This window comes from Balaenoptera physalus (genome assembly GCF_965194825.1).
Source record: "Balaenoptera physalus genome assembly, chromosome: 9".
NCBI lineage: Eukaryota > Metazoa > Chordata > Mammalia > Artiodactyla > Balaenopteridae > Balaenoptera > Balaenoptera physalus.
Window position 1 is genome coordinate 61,399,153 of NC_138888.1, and position 23,059 is coordinate 61,422,211.

The window sequence follows — 23,059 nt, forward strand, 5'->3', positions numbered from 1 at the left end:
TACAAATGACAACTATAACATAAAAGGGAGAGGGTAAAGAAACCTGTATGGTGGTAAGGCTTTTACATTTTACTTGAAGTGATAAATATTAACTCCAGTTATATTCTGAAAGATTAAGTGTGTACACTGTGATCCCTAGAGAAATTACTATAAATATGCTACAAAGAGATACAATCAAAAAGCTAATAGATAAATTAAAGTAGAATATTAAAATATAGTCAAAATATATAAAATATAGTATTTAAAATATTCAAAAGACTATAAGAAAGAGTAAACATGTAAACAACAACAACAAAAACCCAGAAGGGGCAAACAAAAAAATAATTTAAAAATAAATACGACCGTATCACATTAAATGAAAATGATCTAAACACACCAAGTAAAATACAGACTGTCAGGTTGGATGGAAAACAAAATCCAACTACATACTGTTTGTAAACTGACCCACTTTTCGTAAGAAACCCACTTTTAATATAGTGATATACACTAAAAGCAAAATCATTGTAAAAGATATACCATGCAAATACTAGTGAAAGGAAAGCTGCAGTGGCCATACTAGTATCAGACAAATTAGAGTTTGAAATGAAGAAAGCTATCAGGAATAAAGAGGGATATTATATCATGATAAAAGCGTCAAATCACTAAGAAGACATAGGAACCCTAAATGTATATGAACCTAACAACAATTTTAAAACACATGAAGGAAAAACTGATACAAATGAGAGGAGAAATAGATAAATTCTCAGTTGTACTTGGACATTTCAACAGTCCTCTTTCAGTAATCAGTAGAACAAGCAGAATATCAGCAAGAATATAGAAAACCAGATCAACCTTATCATCCACTTGACCTAATTGACTTTTATAGAACATTCTACCCAACAATAGCAGAATACATAAAATTTTCAAATGTACATGTCACATTCACCCAGATGGGCCATATTTTGGGCGATAAAACAAACATTAACAAATATAAAAGGATTGAAATCTTACATAGTATGTTATCTGACCACAATGAAATTAAACAAGAAATCAATAAGAGAAAGATACCTGTCCAAGTCCCAAGTATTTGAAAATCATGCAACACACTACTAAATAACCCACAGGTCAGAGAGAAAGTCTCAAGAGAAACTGGAAAATATTTTTAACTAAGTGAAAATGAAAACATCACATATCAAAATATGTGGAATGAAGCTAAAGCATTGCTTAGAGGGAAATTAATAGCACTAAATGCTTTTATTAGATAAGAAGAAAGTCTCAATCAATAACTAAGCTTCCATCTTAAAAAACTAGAAAAAAATATTAAGTTACAGTCAGAGCAAAGATAAGTAAATAAACAATAAAGATAAAACAGAAATAAAACTGAAAAAAGAAAAACAACAGAGGCAAGCCACACACTGGGAGAACATAATTACAAATCATATATAAGATAAAACATTTCACCAAAGAACATGTATGAATGGCCAATAGAGACATGAAAAGATATCCCAAGTCATTAGTCATTGGAGAAATGCAAATTAAAACTACTTAATACCCACAAGAATAGCTACCAAAAAAAGATGACAATAACAGATGCTGACAAGGATATTGAGAAAATGGAACCTTTATATATTGATGGTGGAAATATAAAGCGGTGCAGCCATTTTGGAAAACTGTTTTTCAATTTCTTAAAATGTTATCCATAAATTTACCTTAAGACCCAGCAATTCTATTTTTATGCCATATTTACTCAGGAGAAATGAAGGCATACGTCCACATAAAAAACTTGTATACAAATGTTCATAACAGCTATATTGATAACACTCAAAAAGTGGAAATAACTCCAAAAGAAACAAACTATTGATACATACATCATGGATGAACCCAAAATACATTATGCCAAGTAAAAGAAGCCATATCAAAAGACTGGATAGTATAGAATATAATTTATATGACATTCTGGAAACAGCAAAAATACAGGAACAGAGAATAGATCAGTGGTTGTCAGGAGTTGAAGGAGGAGAGGAGGTTTGACTGCAGTGTTTACATGAGGAAATTTTGGGGGGGAGTAATGAAACTGTATGTGTACTAATTTTGATGGTGCTTATACAACTCTATGAATTTTTCAAAACTCATAGAATTGGACAACAAAGAATGAATTTTCCTATATTAAATTTAAAAATTTTAATATTTCACTTATGACTTTTCTTATACTTTCAATTGTAGAGAATGGAATGGAAAAGTTCTTTCCATTCTTTCAATTTGAAAAATGGTAACTCAGCTTCCTTTGACCTTCAGAGAACCATTATAAGCTGATAACATACAAAATTTTGCCTATATTAAATCTATATTTGTCCTCATTTTCCTAACATACTGCCCATTCTATATCATTTTGACTTGGCCTTATACATTTCTCTAATTATTTTATATTTTAAGTTTTGTCTCTCTAATAGAATTAGAGACTTTTTGAGGGCAGAAATCATGAATTCTTATGCTTCTTTAACTATCATAGTGATAGAAGTGTCTTAGAATTTTCAGTAGTTCCTTCTGGAATAGAATGAAATGAAATAGGATGGGTGTTACATGTTGGATAAACTAAAGTAATGGAATAGAAGAAGGTCCCCTATGCCTCTTAATAAGTATTATCCTCCAATTCTCAGGTAATAAACCTGACACTCAGACAGTTTAAGAAATATATCCAAGAACATACAACTAGAAAATACAGAATGTGGGATTCAAATTTAGGTATGCTGACCCATGAACTCTCCTTTAAACAATGATTTCCACTTCACCTCATCCCATAACGTGGTGAACAAATCCCAATGAAGCTAAATTGACAAAGACTCTTGGCATTATAATATCAAAATATCAAGAGGAGGCTATAGTACTTCATTGATTCTTTAAGTCATTGCTTCTTACAGAAGCCCAAGTGATTAAGACAGTAATGAGAGCTCCCTTATAGTTATATTACTGTAGAAAGGGAACTGACCTTTGGAGCCAAAAGTTCTGGCTCTTCCCCTTCCCAAATCTGTGCCTTGTGAAATCCATAAGATTCAGCTTCCTAGAATCAGGAAATTAGGTTAGGTGATTTTTGTTGGTGGGAAGAATCTGAGGTAGAGCTTAATAGGCAAGAAGTTTATTGAGGAATACTCTTGGGAACAACCAAGAGTTGGTTCTTCTGTGAAAGACAGGGAATGAAAGTAGGACTGGACAGAGGGAGATAATGGGCTACAATGTAATCCCAACGAGGCCTCAGCTAAATGATGGGAGCTCTGAAGCTGGGATAACCCTTCATAGTTATCCCAACTTAGGGTTGGGGGAGGAAGGGCTGGGCATTTATACTTTCATGCCATTGTCATTGGATGCCAGATGCCCCAATTTGGGCAAGCAAGCTCTCTTTACTGAAAGCAATTCTGAAAAGGGCTGACAGGCAAGAGCTTACAGCAGCACTTCAGCAGCTGGAAGGGGAATCTTGTGTCCCACATAGTGACTTCTAAAGTGCCTTCCTGCTCTGGTAGCATCATAAGGATTAGCCAGAAAACAATTCCAAGCGAAAAAAATCAAAAAATCTTCATCTTACTCACCTCCCATAAAAAACAGAAAATTAAAGAAAATACTGGGGGAAAAAAGTATGTTGTAAGGAACATATTTAAAACACTTTTACTTATAACTGTTGGCTTTCAGAGGGACACTCTTAAAGCTCCAAGGAAATTCATGCCTCTAAATAGATGCTATTCAACAAACTTATTAATGTAACTCAGGGGTTGGCAATTCTTTTCTATTAAGAGCCACACAGTAAATAGTTTAGGCTTTGTGGACCATACACTCTTAGTTGCAACCCTCAACGCTGCAGTTGTAGTGAGAAAGGAACCACAGACAATATGTCAACTAATGGGTGAGGCTGAGTTTCAATAAAACTTTATTTACAAAAACAGGTGGCAGGCCAAATTTGGCCCATGGGCTATAGTGTGCTAATATAACTAATATAATTGAATGATATGCAATTTAACTCATTCCCTTTCTTGATACCACAGAGTACCACGCAAGCCCTAGAATGATTATATGACTCTCATATGAAAGATAATGAAACCTTTTTCCTGTGAAGTCACTTTCTTGCTGAATTTTCTGTTACTTGTAGCTGAACCCAACCCAAAATATTATAGAAATTTACTTTAGATTGAGTGATCAAAGAAGACTTCTATGAGGGAGAAGAGTTTTAGCCTCTATAACTTAGTGTTGTGAGAAAATAAAACTGATGGGTGTCTGTGGGGGCAACTGCCAGTTGTCCATCATATTTATTTTAACCTGTCCCCTAATTTTAGTGATAGGATAAAGACTGTCTTTCCCAGCTTGCCTAACTTTCAGCTGGATGTGACAGAGCTAAGCTAAGAACAAGGAGTACTGAAGTGGGTCAGAAACTGGGTGAAATGCCTAGGCACATCTGAGGGTGGGTGTTAACTGTTTCCAAGTATGCTCTATGATGCAATATGTGTAAGTGAATGTAGTATGAGCAGCTTCTAGAATTGAGCTTAAAAGGATACATGCCCTTCCCCCTTTTTCTCCTTCCTGCCAGCTGGAATGTACATGTGCTGGCTACAAAAGGAGCAGCCCTATGGATCATGAAATGAACTTAAAATTGAGGCCACACATTGTGGAGACATAAGATATAAGGATCCTGGAATCCTTAAACCATGCAAAACTACCAGGTCTAGACTGATTCCATGACTTTCATGGGAAAAGGAGATGTTTTTTCTTGTTAAAATACAGTTATTCTGAGTTTTATGTCATTTGCAGCTTTGCCCAACTCAAACTATTACAGAAATTTATGTTAAATTGAGGGTTCAACAGAAGCCTCTATGTGGAAGAGAGGTTTTAGTCAGGATCTCAAGGACAAACGGAGCCAGGCCTAGAAAAAGCAAGAGAAAAAAATCAGTTCTGGCATAATGCACAACTTGCACAAACATTTTGAGACAGAAAAGAATACAGTGTGTGAGAGGAACTGAGAGAAGGCCAGTATGGCTGATGATTTGTGAAAGAGGTGGAGAGTGGACACAGGAAGGGGTCAAATCACAAATAGGAGGAGTTAGATTTCACTCTAAGAACAGTAGGAGGCCACTGGAAGATTTTAAGCAAGGAAGAGATTTGCACATCCCCTTGACAACTGCGAATGACTGCCCCCCAGAGCCTGACTTTCCGTGCCCTCCCCAGCCTCTTTTTTTTTTATTTAATTTTTTATTTTATATTGGAGTACAGTTGATTTACAGTGTTGTGTTAGTTTCAGGCATACAGCAAAGTGATTCAGTTATATTTACATATACATATACCCATACACACACTACTATATATAAAATAGATAATCAACAAAGGCCTACTGTATAGCACAGGGAACTCTACTCAATATTCTGTAATAACTTGTATGGGAAAAGAATCTAGCCTCTTGGTGTCACCTGAGCCCTTCAGGCAGTCCTCTTCACAATCTTCCTCCCAAGACACCTCAGGTTAGGCTCCCTCCCTCAGGAGCCACACACCATTTATTCACCCCAGTGGCAGTACAGCTCACTCCCTCCACAGCACTCTCTCCTGGCCCTGCCACCATGAGCCACACCAGCCAATCTTCTGCTTTCAGATCTGTCAGCATTGAGACAGAGACCTGTGTGCCCCCAAATGCCAGGGGATAGAGGCCAGCCTCTCTAAGTGGTTCCTGAAGTTCTCCTCACTTGGCTTGAGGAAAGAGGGGGAAAACACTTCCACACTTAGTCTCTAAAGAAGTCCTCACTCTTAAAACTCTAGTCCCTAGTGAATTCTTTTTTATATATAGACTAAAGGTGGATGATCAGCTAATGCTGATAAAAGCAAATTTTGGCTACCTACTTTGCAATAATGATCTAGCACCTCAGTTAGAATATTGGGTTATAGTTATTTTTCTCAGGTTGGTGCCTCAGCTCAAACTGCAAGACTAAGAAAGTATAATTACAACAACTTTCAAAACAGATTTGGGACTTCCCTGGAGCTCCAGTGGTTAAGACTCCATGCTTCCAATGCAGGGGGCGTGGGTTCAATCCCTGGTCAGGGAACTAAGATCCTGCACGCCGTGCGGCCAAAAACAAACAAACAAAAAATCATTATGTTGTACACCCGAAACTAATATAATGTTACATGTCAACTATACCTCAATAAAATACGAAAGATTTTTTATAAAAAGATGAATATTGATACTTAAACACAAGTGGCAACATTTCATTCATTTAGTCAAAAGGGCCTACTATTTTTAAGGGCCTACTATATGCATGTGCTATCCTAGGTGCTGAAGACATAATCTCAAGCTTATAGTCTAGTGAGGAGACAGATATGGCACAGTAACTCTGTGTATATGAAGTATATTATTTTGTGTATTTATTCTATGTATAAAAGTTACATAGTCTACTTGTATGACATGAAAATCTAACCCGTGGCTGTTTAGGAAAGACTAGAACCTTCAGGGATGTTTAGGAAAGAATAGAACCTTCGGTATAGTCTTTGAACAGAGAAGTGGGGTGCCAGAAGACCAGATTTGAGGAATTTGTAAGGCAGATCATAGAAAATATCCTGAGCTAAACAAAAAATTACAAATGTCTTAGTTAGAAATAGGCCTAAGGATCTGTAACTCGTGTAGGCACCAGGAAAAGAGTGAACTGGGTAACTGAAGAAAAGCAGCAGACCGGGAAGCAGTATGCTATCTGTGGGGTAGAATCTTTCTCCCTGGAGGAAGCTGCCTCTAAGAGACAGGCAGATACATCACAGCTATTTTGCTGTAGCACACTAAAGGTGATGATATAGTACTTATTACTTATACAAATGTAAAAGAGAATAATTTATTTTTCCTGGTCATGGAGATGTTATGGTAGGAAGTGACAGCACAGCAGTGATATAAGTGGCGTATGGGGAGATAAGCAAATCCCACCACGCAGAGAAGGGGAAAGGAGTGTTAGGCATCTGCTGTTTTGCCTGTACAGCATTTCACCTTCCTTCCTTTGGTAACAACACTCCGCTTTTGCTTTGGAGAATCACCCCTCCTTCATTTCCTGTTGTCTTAGAGGGATTGTCAATTAAGGTGTCCTATTCCCTATCCACTTTCTAACTCTATATAGAACCATTTAGATATGTTAAGAAGCAGGAGGCAAAGGGCACAAAACAGTTTAAAATAAGTGCTTTCCAAACCACCCTCATTCACACAGTGATACTGTGATATAGACTAGATTCAGGGATTGCAAACTGGCAGCCAGAAGCCCAACTTGGCCTAGAAATGTGTTTTTCTTGACTCGCATATGTTTTTACTAGTGTGTTTATACGTCTTTGACCAGGGTTTACAACCTCCAGATCACCACATGCTTCAATGCTACCTTCTGCCTTATACCAGCCCTTAGGTCTCAGGTAGACATCAAAGGAGGCCAGAGTGTTCATGTTGCACTATGTTGGAAACTTTAGTTACATTTTTAATGTAATTGCCACAACAAGCGTATAAGGTACAAATTGAAAATGAAACAGGCTTTGAAATCAGATCTATCTATAGAATCATCCTGGGTCTTTCTACCATACCTAAAAACCAATTCAACAATACATTCACTCAGTTAATATACATTCGTTCATTTAATATACATTTATTGAACATCCTCAAGATGCAGTTTTGAAGGTATAATGTTAAGTAAAAGCAGACATGGTTCCTCTTCTCTTGAAGCTTACAGTGTAGAACAGGACATAAATATTACCAAATAATTACATATGTTAATATAAAGTTGCACCTGTGGTGAGCTACATAGGTACCTATAATAGAGGGAGTTGGCATAATTAGGGAGGTCATGGAAGACTTCTCTGAGGAGGTGATGTGTGAGTAGAGATCTGAAGGATGTGCAGTAGTGCTAAGAAAGGGAAGGAAGCACATTGAAGGCAGAGAGAACAACATGTACACAGGCCTTGTGGGAAGGTAGGAGGAACTTAAAGGAGACCAGTGAGGCTGGAGCAGACAATAGAGTGGGTTTGGCTAGGGTGGAGTAGTTAAGAGTCAAACATTCAGTGTCTTATAGATCTTACTAAATTTTTTCTGAACCTTTAAGAGCAGTTATTTTAAAAATAGGGTAGAGGTTGGTGTTATATTAACATTTTGGAAGAAATCACTTTGGGTGAAGTGTAGAGAAGACAAGGGGAGAGGAGATCACATGCAGGGTGAATGCTGGTAAACAAGGTATGAAGTTATTGTAATTCTTGGTAAGAGTATTCATAGCTACTCATAACTGGTTTGAATGGTAGTGATGGATATGGAGATAACTGGATGGATTCTGAGGTAGGTAAGTAAAATTGGAAACACTTGGTGTTGGAATGAGTATGGGGTTGATGTTAGACAAGGTTGTCAAGGTAGACTACTAGTAAGGCTTTAGACTTTCTCTACTGGAAATGTACTATGATGCCATTCATAAAGATAGAACTTTCTGTAAAAGGATCTGGCTTGGGAGAAAGAAAGATGCATTCATTATCAGACATCAAATTTGAGGGTTTTTTAGATATTCATGCAGAGATATTAAATAGGTAGCATATTTACAGGTCTGCAACTCAGAGGCAGATTTTGAATAGAGAGATAAATTTTAAATTAATCTGTATAGAATTAGTAATTGAAACTGTGTCTGTGAATAGGTCAGTCTGGAAAAAATATAGAGTGAGACCTGAAGGGCGCTTAGCACCACTTAGTTGGACTCAGAATCAATGTGACTATTTAGATATTCACAAGTATGGTTTGTGGGGCTTCTTTCCTTCCCTTCCTTCCTCTCTCTCCCTCCCTCCCTCCCTCCTTCCTTCTTTCCTTCCTTCCTTCCTTCCTTCCTTTCTTTCCTTCCTTTCTTCTTCCTTTCTTTCACGTTAGTAGTTATAGTAGTTATCTATTGCTATGTAATACATTATACCAAAACTTAGTGGCTTGAAACAACAAATTCTATTATCTCATAGTTACTGTAGTTCAAGAATCTGAATATGGCTTAGCTGGGTCTGCTTCAGGGTCTTTCAGAGGCTGCAATCAAGGTGCCAGCCACAGCTGGTGGTGAGCTCACAGCAATGCTGCTACAAGAGTTCAGACAACTTTGAAGTTAGGGGACAGACAATCTACACAAAGCTGCCCTCACTTCTGACACCAATTGCAGGTTCAGGGTTTCACAAAACCACACTCAGTTTTGATAATTTGCTAGAAAAATTCATAGAACTCATTGAAAATTACTATATTCACAATTATGGTTTATTACAGGGAAAAGATACAGACTCAAATTAGCCAAGGAAGAAATGTTAAGGGTAGAGTCTGAGAAGGTACCAAATGTGGAGCTTCCACTGTCTTTTCCCAGAGAGAAGCCAGGACACGTTACTTTCCCAGCATCAATGGGTGACAATATGTATGGTACCGACAACCAGGGAAACTTGCCCAAGCTTGTGTTCAGAGTTTTTATTGGGACTCCATTATGTAAGCATGATCGAGTGGTTACCCACAGGGTTGATCTCAGTCTCCAGGCTGACTGATATCCTATGACCCAAAGGCCCACCCCAAGTTATAATGTCGGTCTTTGGGGCATGGCCAGCCCCCTAAACCATATTGGCAGACTGTCCAGTATGACCCAAGGCCCTCAGGCAAAAAAGACACTCTTATCAGAAGTAACATTACAAAGATTACTTAGAGATTACTTCCCAGAAGCTAAAAGCAAAGGTCAGACCCCTTTTTAGACTGGTATAAATTCTATACACCTGCCAAGGCCTTGTCATTTTCAAGGCTCAGTGGGGGAAAAAATCTACTTCCTAAGCTCACTCACATAGTTGTCAGCAGGATTCAGTTCCTTGTGGACTGTTGGACTGAGAGCCACAGTTCCTCCTTAGCTGCTGGCCAGAGTCTGCTCTCAGTTTTTGCCATGTGGTCTTTTCTGACATGGCAGTTTACTTCATCAAAGTGAACAAGTTGAGAAGGCAAGAAAGAAGAAGTGCCAGTGAGAGACAGTGCTAGCAAGATGGACCTCACAGCCTTTGTAACCTAATCATGGAAGTGACAAGTCATCACTTTTTGCTTTATTCTATTCATTAGGCACAAGTCATTAATTAGGTTTAGCCCACACTCAAGGTGAGATTACACAAAGGCATGAATATAAGGTGACAGAGATTATTGGAAGACATGCCTACCACAGTAGGGTTAGGGAAAGAAGACAGGGGAGAGAAAGAGGTTGAAGGTAAAAAGAAAAGGGGTGATTGATGAATCAAGCTCCTGGAGGTAAAATGAAATGGAATGAGAACACATGCAAGAGGGGAAGATGCTACACATACAGAAAAATGAATGAGGATCAATAATGAAATTTTCTTTGGTCTAGTTATTTAAGGTTCTATATGATGTATGACATTATAAATGATCCAATGCTCTGAACAGCTGCTTGAAAATTCCCTTTACTATATAGGAAAGTTGCTCCTTCTCAAATAACTAAACCTCCCCATCACTACTGAAGTAGTTTAAATCATGATATCTATGCCAGAAGCACTTGGAACATTAGGAGTTCATTATTTGTTGCACAAAATTAGTTTAATAAAATACTGTAGGTTGACAGAAAGTCAACTGAAGGTGTGTTGTATACACACTTACGAAAGATTGCTCATAGAGATACTCTAATATTTTCAATATTAGGATTAAAAGCCATAACTGAGTTTAGCTATCTCACTGTATCCTCCATAATGACGAATTGTATAAGATCATTAAAATTGGATTTACCATTGGTCAGATTTTACTAAAATACTGAATCCAATTCTACGTGTATGAGCAGTTACTATAAAAGAGGTAAAGTGATCCTTGGTTTCATTTAAGTTATGAGGGAATGCTCTTAAACTTTAAAAAAGATTTCCATTAAAACAGTGATAAAATTTCTGAAACGGAGGGCTTTAAATTTGGTATATATTATATTCAGTCAAATTTATGAAAAGTTTCCCTACTAAAAACATGACATTCCTATTAAATTGCTTGATTTTGAGTCTGATAACATAATAATAGATTATCAAATGGATGATAGATGGTTTGTTTCAATATTTAAAAGAAAAAAGCAAATCAGAATGGGTTTACTAATAATATAACATTCAAATTCTATCATATGTACCCCCTCCTGAATGTTGTTAGAAATCACAAAACCATGAAAATCACAAAACTATGCTAATTGAACTCAATTTTTTAAATCACCAATCTCAAATAGTCACTGAACACTCCCAGACATTCCTACTACACTTCCCTACTAAATACACTTTTTTACTCAACAATATGACCATCACATATCTTTTGTCTCCTCAAATCTCTAACAACCACTCTTTCTTCTCACTTAAGTCAATATGTCATTAAGAATATACATGAAAACAAAATCTACTTCGACTTCCAACCACCCATTTCACCATCTTTGGCTATCTTTATCTATATACCTCCCATTCTTTCTGTTAATTAAAAATTGTCCTTGATCCTATTAGAGGCCGATATGTCATCTGTGTGGTAAATACGATTCCCTCTTGTCTTCCCAATGCCAGCAGTCCTGCAGCCATTCCTCTTCTCTTCAGTATCATCAATTCTTCCCTTTATACTTGATAATTGCCATAACCTCATACAAATGCTCTAATATTTCCTATCTTCAAAACACCATCTCTGGATCCCCACACCCACCTCCTGCCCTAATTTTCTGCTTTATTTTAAACTAAATTCCTGGGTAAAGTTTCTATATTTGCTGACTCACCTCCCATTTTCTATCCAACCCACTCCAATCTAACAACCCCTCCACCACTACTCAACTGAAATGGCTTTCATCAACATCAGTAATAACCTACATTTTGCCAAACTTGATGGTTAACTTGTTTTCTTTTATTTTTCCAGTTATCAGCAGCATTTGACATAGATTATCCATTCTTTTTTTTTTTTTTTTTTTTAATTAATTTATTTATTGCTGTGTTGGGTCTTCGTTTCTGTGCGAGGGCTCTCTCCAGTCGTGGCAAGCGGGGGCCACTCCTCATCGCGGTGCGCACGCCCCCCACCATCGCGGCCCCTCCTGCCGCGGCGCACAGGCTCCAGACGTGCAGGCTCAGCAGTTGCGGCTCACGGGTCCAGCCGCTCCGCGGCATGTGGGATCCTCCCAGACCAGGGCTCGAACCCGTGTCCCCTGCATTGGCAGGCAGACCCTCAACCATTGCGCCACCAGGGAAGCCCCAAGATTATCCATTCTTTTATGAAAATCTCTAGGCTTTTGTAACAGATGTCACACCACACTGTACACACTTGAGTTTTCTCCTGAGAACTGGCCTTACTTCTTGCCTTTCTTGGCTGACATTTCCCTGTTTCCTAGTCCTCTGAATATCCAAAAGTTTTATAATTTTAGCTCTTACATTTAGGTCTGTGATCCATAGTGAGGTAAAATTTGTAAATAGTGCAAAGTAAAGGTCGAACTTCATCTTTTAGTGTATCAGTATCCAATAGTTGAAGACTGTTTTTTCACCATTGAATTATCTTTGCCAAAAATAAATTGACCATATATGTATGGGAGTCTATTCCTGAATTCTATTCTGTCCCACTGACCATGTCTATCCTTAGACCAATACCACACTGTTTTGATTATTGTAGCTTTATAATAAGTCCTGAAATCAGATACTCTGAATCTGCCAGTACTGTTCTTATTCAAAATTGTTTTGGTTATTCTAGGTCCTTTTCATTTCCATATCAATTTCTGAAAGCATATGTGAATTTCTACAAAAGAAAGGCCCCCTGGGATTTTGATTAACATTCCATTCAATTTATAGATAAATGTCAGAAGAAATCTTAATAATACTGAGTGTTCCAATTCATTATCATGCTTTACCTATTTAATTGGGTATTACTGAACTTCTCTCAGCAATATTTTGCAATCCTCAGCATACAAAATCTTGTGCATATTTTGTTAAATTTATCTCTAAGCACTTTTGATGCCATTAACAATGTCTAAATGTTCATCGCTTGTTTATAAAAATACAATTTATTTTGTATAGTGACATTGAACCCTGTGCCACCTTGCTGAATTCATTATTAGTTCTATTAGCTGTTTTTGTAGATGTTCTCTACATAAATAATTATGTCATCTGAGAATGATGATATTTTCCTACTTCATTTCCAATCTATATGACTTTTCTTTCTCATACTTTACTACATTGGTTAGTTACCTCCAGTACAATGCTGAATAGAAGTAGAGAAGGAAGACAGCCTTGTCTACTCCTCAGTCTTAGGAAGAAAACATTCATTTTCATGATGTTAATAGTTGGTTTGTCATGGTTGCCATTTATCAAGTTAGGGAAATTTTATTCTACTCCTAATTTGCTGAGAAATTTTATCATGAATTGATATTGAATTTTTCAAGTAATGTTTTTCTTCATATTGAGGTGACAATGTGATTTCTCTTTTTACAGTCTTTTGATATAATGAACTACCTGTGTTTTAAAATTCGAACCAACCTTGCATTCCCAAAATGAACCTGATTTTTTTAGCATATATCATCCTTTTTTTTTTTACCGGAGTATAGTTGCTTTAAAATATTGTGTTAATTTATACTGTAGAGCAAAGTGAATCAGCTATATGTATACAAATATTCCCAGTTTTTTGGATTTCCTTCTCATTTAGGTCACCACAGAGCACTGAGTAGAGTTCCCTGTGCTATACAGTAGGTTCTCATTAGTTATCTATTTTATACATAGTATCAATAGTGTATATATGTCAATCCCAATATCCCAATTCACCCCCCCCCTTGGTAGCCATATGTTCGTTCTCTATGTCTAAGTCTATTTCTGCTTTGTAAATAGGATCGTCTATGCCAATTTTTTAATTTAATAATTAAATAATTTAATAAAATCGTCTATGCCAATTTTTTCAGTATATATGCATTAACATATGATATTTGTTTTTCCCTTTCCAACTTACTTCACTCTGTATGACAGTCTCTAGGTCCATCCATGTCTCTACAAATGACCCAATTTCATTCCTTTCTATGGCTGAGTAATATTCCATTGTATATATGTACCACATCTTCTTTATCCATTTGTCTGTCGATGGGCATTTAGGTTGCGTCCATTTCCTGGCTATTGTGAATAGTGCTGCAATGAACATTGGGGTGCATGTGTCTTTTTTAATTATGGCTTTCTCTGGGTATATGCCCCGTAGTGGGATTGCTGAGTCATATGGTAGTTCTATTTTTAGTTTTTTAAGGTATCTCCATACTGTTCTCCTCAGTGGCTATATCAATTTACATTCCCACCAACAATGCATGAGGGTTCCCTTTCCTCCACACCCTCTCCAGCATTTATTGTACGCAGATTTTTTTGATGATGGCCATTCTGACTGGTATGTGGTGATACCTCATTGTAGTTTTGATTTGCATTTCTCTAATAATTAGTGATGTTTAGCATCTTTTCATGTGTTTGTTGGCCATCTGTATGTCTTCTTTGGAGAAATGTCTACTTAGGTCTTCTGTCCATTTTTGGATTGGGTTGTTTGTTTTTTTGATATTGAGCTTCATGAACTGTTTGTATATTTTGGAGATTAATCCTTTGTCAGTTGCTTCATTTGCAAATATTTTCTCCCATTCTGAGGGCTATCTTTTCATCTTGTTTATGGTTTCCTTTGCTGTGCAAAAGCTTTTAAGTTTAATTAGGTCCCATTTGTTTACTTTTGTTTTTATTCTCATTATTCTAAGAGGTGGGGCAAAAGAGATCTTGCTGAGATTTATTTCAACGAGTGTTCTGCCTATGTTTTCCTGTAAGAGTTTTATAGTATCTGGCCTTACATTTAGGTCTTTAATCCATTTTGAGTTTATTTTTGTGTATGGTGTTAAGGAGTGTTTTAATATCATTCTTTTATATGTAGCTGTCCAGTTTTCCCAGCACCACTTACTGAAGAGGCTATCTTTGCTCCATTGTATATTCTGGCCTCCTTTGTCATAGTTTAAGTGACCATAGGTGCATGGGTTTATCTCTGGGTTTTCTATCCTGTTTCACTGATATTTCTGTTTTTGTGCCAGTACCATACTGTCTTGATTACTATAGCTTTGTAGTATAGTCTGAGGTCAGGGAGCCTGATTCCTCCAGGTCTATTTTTGTTTCTCAAGACTACTTTTGCTATTCCATACAAATCGTAAAATTTTTTGTTCTAGTTCTGTGAAAAATGCCACTGGTAATTTGATAGGGATTGCATTAAATCTGTAGACTGCTTTGGGTAGTATAGTCATTTTCACAATATTGATTCTTGCAATCCAAGAACATGGTGTATCTCTCCATCTGTTTGTGTCATCTTTGATTTTTTTCATCAGTATCTTGTAGTTTTCTGTGTACAGGTCTTTTGCCTTCTTAGGTAGGTTTATCCCTAGGTATTTTATTCTTTCTGTTGCAATGGTAAATGGGAGTGTTTCCTTAATTTCTCTTTCAGATTTTTCATCATTAGTGTATAGGAATGCAAGTGATTTCTGTGTACTAATTTTGTATCATGCGACTTTACTTAATTCATTGATTAGTTCTAGCAGTTTTCTGCTGGCATCTTTAGGACTTTTTATGTATAGTATCATGTTATCTGCAAACAGTGACAGTTTTACTTCTTTGTCAATTTGGATTATTTTTATTTCTTTTTCTTCTCTGATTGCCGTGCTAGGACTTCCAAAACTATGTTGAATAACAGTGGCGAGAGTGGGCACCCAGGAGCATATGTCATCCTTTTTACGTATTGCTAGATTTTACTTGGTAAAATTTCTGCCTCTGTTTGTGTGATATTGAATTGTATTCCTTTTTCTCGTTTTTGTCAAGTTTTTATGTAAGTGTAATGCTGGCCACATTAAATGAGTTTTGAAGTATTCCATCCCCTTCTAATTTCTGAAAGAGTTAGTACAGAATTGGTACTATTCCTTCCTTAAATGTTTGGGAGAATTCAATAGTAAAACCATCTGGTCCTGGAGTTTTCTTGTAAGAAGTGTGTGATGTGTGTGTGAGAGAGTTTATTTAACTAAGTATTAAAATTACTAAGATGAATATAGAGATAGTCATTATCTTTTTCTTCTTTTGTGAACTTTGGAAGTTGGTGTCTTTCAAGGAAAATGTCCATTTCATTTATGTTTATTGCATAAAGATGTTCTTAATACCCCTATCCTTTTAATATCTGTAGACTTGGTAATGATGACATCTCTTTAATTCCTGATATGGGTAATCTGTGTCTTCTTTTTTTCTTGACCAGTCTGGCTAAAGGGTTTATCAATATACTGATCTTTCCAAAGAATCAACTTTTGGTTTCATTTATTTTCTCTATTCTTCTTTTGTTTCATTTATTTCTACTCTTTATTATTTCCTTCATTCACTTGCTTTCATTTTATTTCACTTTTTTTAGTTTCTTAAGATAGAAGTTTAAATTATTGAATTGAGCTCTTTCTTCTTCTCTAATGTGAACAGTTAATGTTATAAACTTTGTGTTTTTATTTTCATTTAATTCAATATATTTTTGAATTTTCCTAGTGATTTCATCTTTAATCCATGGGTTAGTTACAAGTATGTCACTTAATTTCCAAATACTTAGAGATTTTTTTCAGATATCATTCTGTTATTTATATCTAGGTTAACTCCATTGTCATCAGACGATATCCTTTGTATGATTTCCAACCTTATTTCATGGATCAAAATATGGTCTATCTTAGTGAATGGTCTATGTGTCAAGAGTATATTCTGATATTGCTGGGTTGAGTCACCTATAAATGTCAGTTAGGTCAAGTTGGTAGTGCTGTTCAAGTCTTGTCATCTACAGTAATTTTCTGTCTACTTGTTCCACCAGTTACAGAGAGAGGAGTGCTGAGATCTCTGTAATTACTGACTTGAATATTTCCTCTATAAGTGATAGTATTTTTCTCTTTCTGTATATTGAAGCTCTGTTACTTGATATATATATATATATATATATATATTTAATATTTTGTTTTCTTGATAAAATTGACCTCATTTCTGTCAGATTCACTCTCTATCTTTCTTCAGTCTGGACTCTACCCCATGAGCCTGAACTTTATAAGTTACATCCTTGCCCTCTGCTTTTAGGTTGGTTTTGGCCAATGAGGGACACCAGTTGGCATTGCAGTGTGGAGGGAAAGAGGTTTGGGTATAGGTATACCTTGGAGATATTGTGGGTTTTGTTCCAGACCACCACAATAAAGCAAATATCGCAATAAAGTGAGTCACACAAATTTTTTCGTTTCCCAGTGTATATAAAAGTTATGTTTACACTATACTGTAGTCTATTAAGTGTGCAATAACACTATGTCTAAAAAAAGGTATATACCTTAATTAAAAAATACTTTAATGCTAAAAAATGCTAACCATCATCTAAGCCTTCAGCAAGTTATAATCTTTTTGCTGGTGGACGGTCTTGCCTCAGTGTTGATGGCCACTGACTGATCAGGGTGGTGGTTTCTGAAGCCTGGGGTAGGTGTGGCAATTTCTTAAAAGAAGACATAAATGAAGTTTGCCACATTGATTGACTCATGAATGATTTCTCTGTGGCATGGAAGGCTGTTTGATAGCATTTTACCCACAGTAGAATTCGTTCAAAATTGAAGTCAACCCTCTCAAACCCTGTTGCTGCTTTATCAGCTAAGTTTATGTAATATTCTATATCCTTTGTTGTCATTTCAACAATTAAGTTCGCTTTCTTACATGGGCCTGGTTAGTGGTACCCCAAAATAATTATAATAGTATCATCAAAGATCACTGATCACAGATCACTATAAATATAATAATGAAAAAGTTTGAAATATTGTCATAATTACCAAAATGTGACACAGAGACATGAAGTGAGCAAATGCTGGAGAAACACTGCCAATAGACTTGTTAGACACAGGGTTACCACAAACCTTCAATTTGTAAAAACACAGGTATCTGGGCGGCACAATAAAGCAAACCGCAATAAAATGAGGTCTGCCTGTACTGAATCCTACTAGCTCCTTCCTGTTGGGTTCAGGTTGACACTGACTATGCTCCTCCGTTAAGGTACCATAGGTGGCTACCAGGTAGGTGGCTGTCTCCTACAGCAGTAAGTCTCCCTGGGCCCTGGCAATCCCTTTTTCCCTTATCCCTGAGGCCTAAAAGTAATAATGACTCTCTGATTATTTCTGGGTGCTTCACCATCACTTTTTGTTTTCTGGTAATACCATCCACATCTTTGTAAACTGCCCTTTCATTAAGCACCTTTCAATCACCTCTCTTGAGCATGCCATCTATTACTTGATGGAGATTTTTTTTTTTTTTTGGAAAAATTCTTACTGATATAATATGTATGATAGTACTAGCTTAAGTTATTTCAGAGAATTTATTTAGTTCTTCCCACTCCACTCACTGGTTTAACCAAATTGATCACTCAACACCAGTCACTTGAAAAAGGAAAAAGGGGTCTATTTGGATTTTGAATAGAGGAAGAAGTAACAATGACTATCTGTTGACCCAGGTCTCCTAAACTCAGTGTCACAGCCCAATATTCTCATACCTAGGCACTATTTTCTAGAGATTGTCATAGATGACACTATGTGTCATGCTAGAGACACCACATGAACCATTAATGAGTTGCACTGATTCCCAACAAAGCATCAAGTCTCATGGTATACAGGCTGAGCATAAGAGACAGAGCACCCAACACAGGGTCCCTAGGTTGTAGTCGGAATAGGGATCATATTGTTTTTCCCCACCTCATCCCATTTGTCAGAAACTATGCGGTATTCGGTTTGAATAGAGGAAAGTTTTGATAGGTTCTCTGTGCAATAATTAAACCTAGGACAAACTGGGAGAAATGGGCAATGGGGAATACTCAAATTATAGCAGGACATTTAAATGAGAAATTCTCATGTTTTTCTTGGAACTTAATACAGTTGAAATGTGTTATCTGACTTAGAATGAAAAGTCTTCTGAAGAGTAGAATTAAAGAACACTTTAAAAAGATAAAAACGGGAATTCCCTGGTGGTCCAGTGGTTAGGACTCTGTGCTTCCACTGCAGGGGGGGCCCAGTTGGATCCCTGGTGGGAGAACTAAGATCCCCACAGCCCCATGGTCAAAAAAAAAAGATAAAAATGCCTTAAGTGTACTCTTTACAAACGCGTCCAAGTTTAAGGGACTTAAACCTGTCCAGATATGTCATTTAAAAAAACTTTTAATACGGAAAGCAAGTATCACGTGACCTACTCAGTGTTTCCACACATTGGATTAACCTCATTTTTGCACTTGCCTTGCCTTGCCCACAATCCATGAATAGGCATCCTCCACCTCAACAAAAGAGCTGCTGGGACTAGGGCAGAACAGCAGGTGACGGCGCGGCCCTCAAACACCCGCCTGCTACTCACTTCAGCAGAGCTCTTTAGCCAAGCTCAGCCAGACGACAACCCCGCGGTCCCTAAGCCTTGCTCACCTCAGCCTCAGTTTCCTTTCTCGGTGAGGCCCAGCCTTTCGGCCCAAAGTACCAATTAAAACTACTAAAGGAAAAAAAAAAAAAAAACCAGAAAGAAAAAAAAAAAAGGCAAATCGCCGAACAGAATCCTTGACTGGAAGACTCTCGCGAGAACTTACGGAGCTCTGGCTGTTCCCGCGGAGACCTCGCGAGCGGACCTCCGGGGGCGGGCTGCTCCGTGGCCCCGCCCTTTCTGAGCGCGGGCGCGCCTTGGCGGGAATTTCAGCTGTTTGGGATTTAGACCACACGGACTAGCTGGCTCTGGTCGGGACCGCCAGGCTGGATCATTGGGACTGAAAGTGGGAGCAGGTACGACGTGCACCAAACCAGGGGCGCCCGGGGGCGCAGGACACTGGCTCCCCTCGCCTTTTGGCCGGCCCGCGCGGATCGCTGCCTTGTGCGGACCTGGCGGGGCTTGCCCCCGGCCGGGAGAAGTCGGGGTTTGCGCCAGGCCCTACTGATCCTCGCCTGCAGTCTGCGAGGGAGCTTGCGGTTCCAGACACTGCGGGGAAGCTGGCTCAGTGCGGTTTAGTAACGTAGCGGAGGACTCAGGTCAAGGCGGGCACTGGAAGTGCAGCTAGATCTGTCCTGCCAACATTTTTTTCTTCTTCACCCTGCCCTGGGCTGCAGGGTCTGACGTTAGAGGGGATTTTAAGTTACTGCCACAGCCGGTCGGGGGTGCATTCTAAGTTCTGACATCCTTGATCTGGTGGAGTCCGTGGGGGGAGAGTTGTTGAGGATTTGGCCTTTCGTTTTTTTCCTTTGTGCGGGGGGGGGGGGTGGCGGCTTTTGGGGAACTTTCTGAGATCACCCCCAATGTCTTGGCCCTCCCCACCTACAGGAATCTCATCACAACTTCCTTGGAGCCCTTAATGATAATTATAATGAACCCCAAACATTTCAGGACATGAAGTAAACAATGGATAACTGTCCCGCTGCGTCGACGTTCCTGACCGACAGCTTGGAGCTGGAGCTGGAGACAGAATGGTGCAAACCCCCTTGCTTTTCTTGTGATTTTGACAACAGAGGAGGAGGAAAACATTTTTCTGGCGAGTCCTACCTTTCCAGCGGAGCTCTTAAGCGGTAGGTAAAAAATCGGAAACTTTGTTTTTCCCTATTGAGATTTTTTTATGTCTGTTTAGGAATGTTATATAATTATGACTTAAGTCCATTAAACTTTAATGTTCATCAGGCAATGTTCTTGTAAATCGGCTTAGTATATCACACAGATGCAAGCTATTAGCTCTGTTAGTTTCCTGGTTAGAGCACACCTGAAAGTTTTTTGCAAGGAGAACTTTCTTGTTACCTGATGTTCTCTGACCTCACTGCTGCCTCAGCTTTGGAGTAAGGAGCCGGACACTAATTTACTTGAAGTGAATTCTGAACTACCAGGGCTTTTTGAAGTCGCATTTCCTTCTAAAACATGAGATAATATTCTGAAGCATCTCAGTGATTAAGACACACATTTTTTGTTGCCCCAGTGTCTTCTCACTCTGTATATTTATACGTATAGAAATATTATAGACTTATTTTTTTAAAACTTCCTAATGCTCCAGGTTGTGTAAGTTCACAGGAATGTTATCTTCAAAGCTCTCGTCTTGGACAGGTGTATACACATATTGCAGTAAAACCACTGTTACTGAAATATTTTGGAAATACCTGCTGAGGCAATTTCAGTAGAAAGGAAACCATTTTTGTTGATTATTACAGTTGTACCTTCTTTGAGACCTTAAAGGATATTATTCAACTTGATTATGCCCTTCTTTAGACATGGCTCAGAATACCTTTTAACTGTTTTAAAAATTAAATGTCCCCTCAAAGGGTGAAATTCTACAACTGAAGACCACTGTTGAAGACAGATGAAAGTATGTTCCCTAGATCCCTTTCCACATTTTTCCCTCAAGTTATATTGCTCTTTAGTTAACCTTTTTCTTTTTTTATCACAGTGTAGGGTTGAATTCTTAATACAGTCCAGTTGTACTGTTACTGAGATATAAGGTACCAAGGCATTTCCTTACTTTATAACATCATTGTTGACATGTCATGTGTTATATGGATTCATATAATGTAAAAAAAAAAAAAACTCATGCTATAGTATGGGATATAGCATACTTTTTATGAGATTAAATCAGAGTTTCATTTCAGACTGATTTTGAATCTTGATCCTTTACCGACTAATTTTGAAGAGGATACAGTGGAAATATTTGGCATTCAATGGGTTACTGAAACAGCATTAGTGAATTCATCTAGAGTTCTCTTTCATCTCTTGAGGTATGTTTTGTCTTTTATTTTAAAACTGCCATTGAGTATAGATGCTTTTCAGTTTTAAGTTACATTGCTGTGTGGTTTCTAATACTGATATCACAAAAGCACCTGTAGAATTGTGATTGCTGCTTACTTGATTATCTTATCAGTAACAACAAATAAGCAATAATGTTTGATGGAGTAATGGTTTCAGTGAGTTCTTTTTTAGTGATTTTCAGAAGTTTTATTCTTCTGTATTTGACATCATATATTGAAGACAAATATTTTAGGCTTTGAACTATACCATAATTTTGGAAGAAAAATAAAATACTTTTGTTGCTTAATAGTCATAATTTTTCAGTAATCTTTAGAGAATGAACTCAGACTTCCAAATATATTTTTCAGACTATAATAGAATATGTAATAGAAATATGATTAACCTAGACAACATTAAAAAAATTTTTAATAAAAATTTTCAAACATACACAGATGTAGAGAGAATAATATAACGAACCTCCATATACCTTCCCTCAGTTATGATAAACATCAAGGTTTTATCACATTTCCTTCATCTGTCCTTATCCCTCTACTTTTGGCTTAAGTATTTGTTAAGCAAATTCCGGGCATCATGTCATCTCACCCTTAATTACGTCAGTATGTATCTCTTAAAAATATGAACTTATTTTTTAAACATAAACATTACCTCATAAACACAATTAACGAAATTGAAATAATTCTTCATTATTATTTAAAACCCAGTCCATAAGTCAGATTTTAGATTTGGAGTCACTTATTAAAGGCAAATTATTAGCCCAAAATACATTAAGAATGTTTACATGGTAATTCTAAAATTTATATGGAACCACAAAATATCCCAAATAGCCAAAACAATCCTAAGAAAGAAGAGCAAAGCTGGAGATATCCCATTTTCTGATTTCAAACTGTATTAGAAAGGTATAGTAAACAAACAGTATGTTATTGGCATAAAAACAGACACATAGATGAATGGAACAGAATTGAGGGCCCAGAAAAACCCACACGTATAGGGACAATTAATTTACGCAGAAGGAGCAAAGAACATACAATAAAGGGAAGTCTTCAATAAATGGTGTTGGGAAAATTGGACAGCCATAGGCAAAAGAATGAAACTAGACCACTGTCTTACATCATACACAAAAATTAACTCAAGATGGATTAAAAGCTTGAATATAAGACCTGAAACCATAAAATGTGTAGAAGAAAATATAGGCAGTAACCTCATTGACATCAGTCTTAGCAATATTTTTGTGGCTCTAACTCCAAAGGCAAGGGAAACAAGCAAAGATAAACAAATGTGACTACATCGAACTAAA

The 23,059-nt window shown here is 37.3% G+C and overlaps 1 protein-coding gene and 1 long non-coding RNA gene across 6 annotated transcripts in view; one reads left to right on the plus strand and one right to left on the minus strand.

The window, feature by feature from the left end:
* LOC309667180 overlaps positions 1 to 19,505 on the minus strand; it is a 386,224-nt gene extending 366,719 nt beyond the window's left edge. Inside the window, exon 1 of the long non-coding RNA XR_014267589.1 lies at positions 19,425 to 19,505. This is a non-coding gene — a long non-coding RNA (uncharacterized lncRNA). The remainder of the gene's footprint in view (positions 1 to 19,424) is intronic.
* Positions 12,205 to 23,059, plus strand: part of MMS22L (MMS22 like, DNA repair protein) — a 140,839-nt gene continuing 129,984 nt past the window's right edge. For 4 of the 5 annotated variants that reach the window (XM_082475093.1, XM_082475095.1, XM_082475096.1 and 1 more), the window contains exons 1-3: positions 12,205 to 19,772; positions 20,368 to 20,546; positions 21,609 to 21,734. In XM_082475093.1, the coding sequence (XP_082331219.1) occupies positions 20,383 to 20,546; positions 21,609 to 21,734 (290 nt within the window). In that variant the 5' untranslated portion in view covers positions 12,205 to 19,772; positions 20,368 to 20,382. The other variant, XM_082475094.1, reaches the window with a different exon arrangement.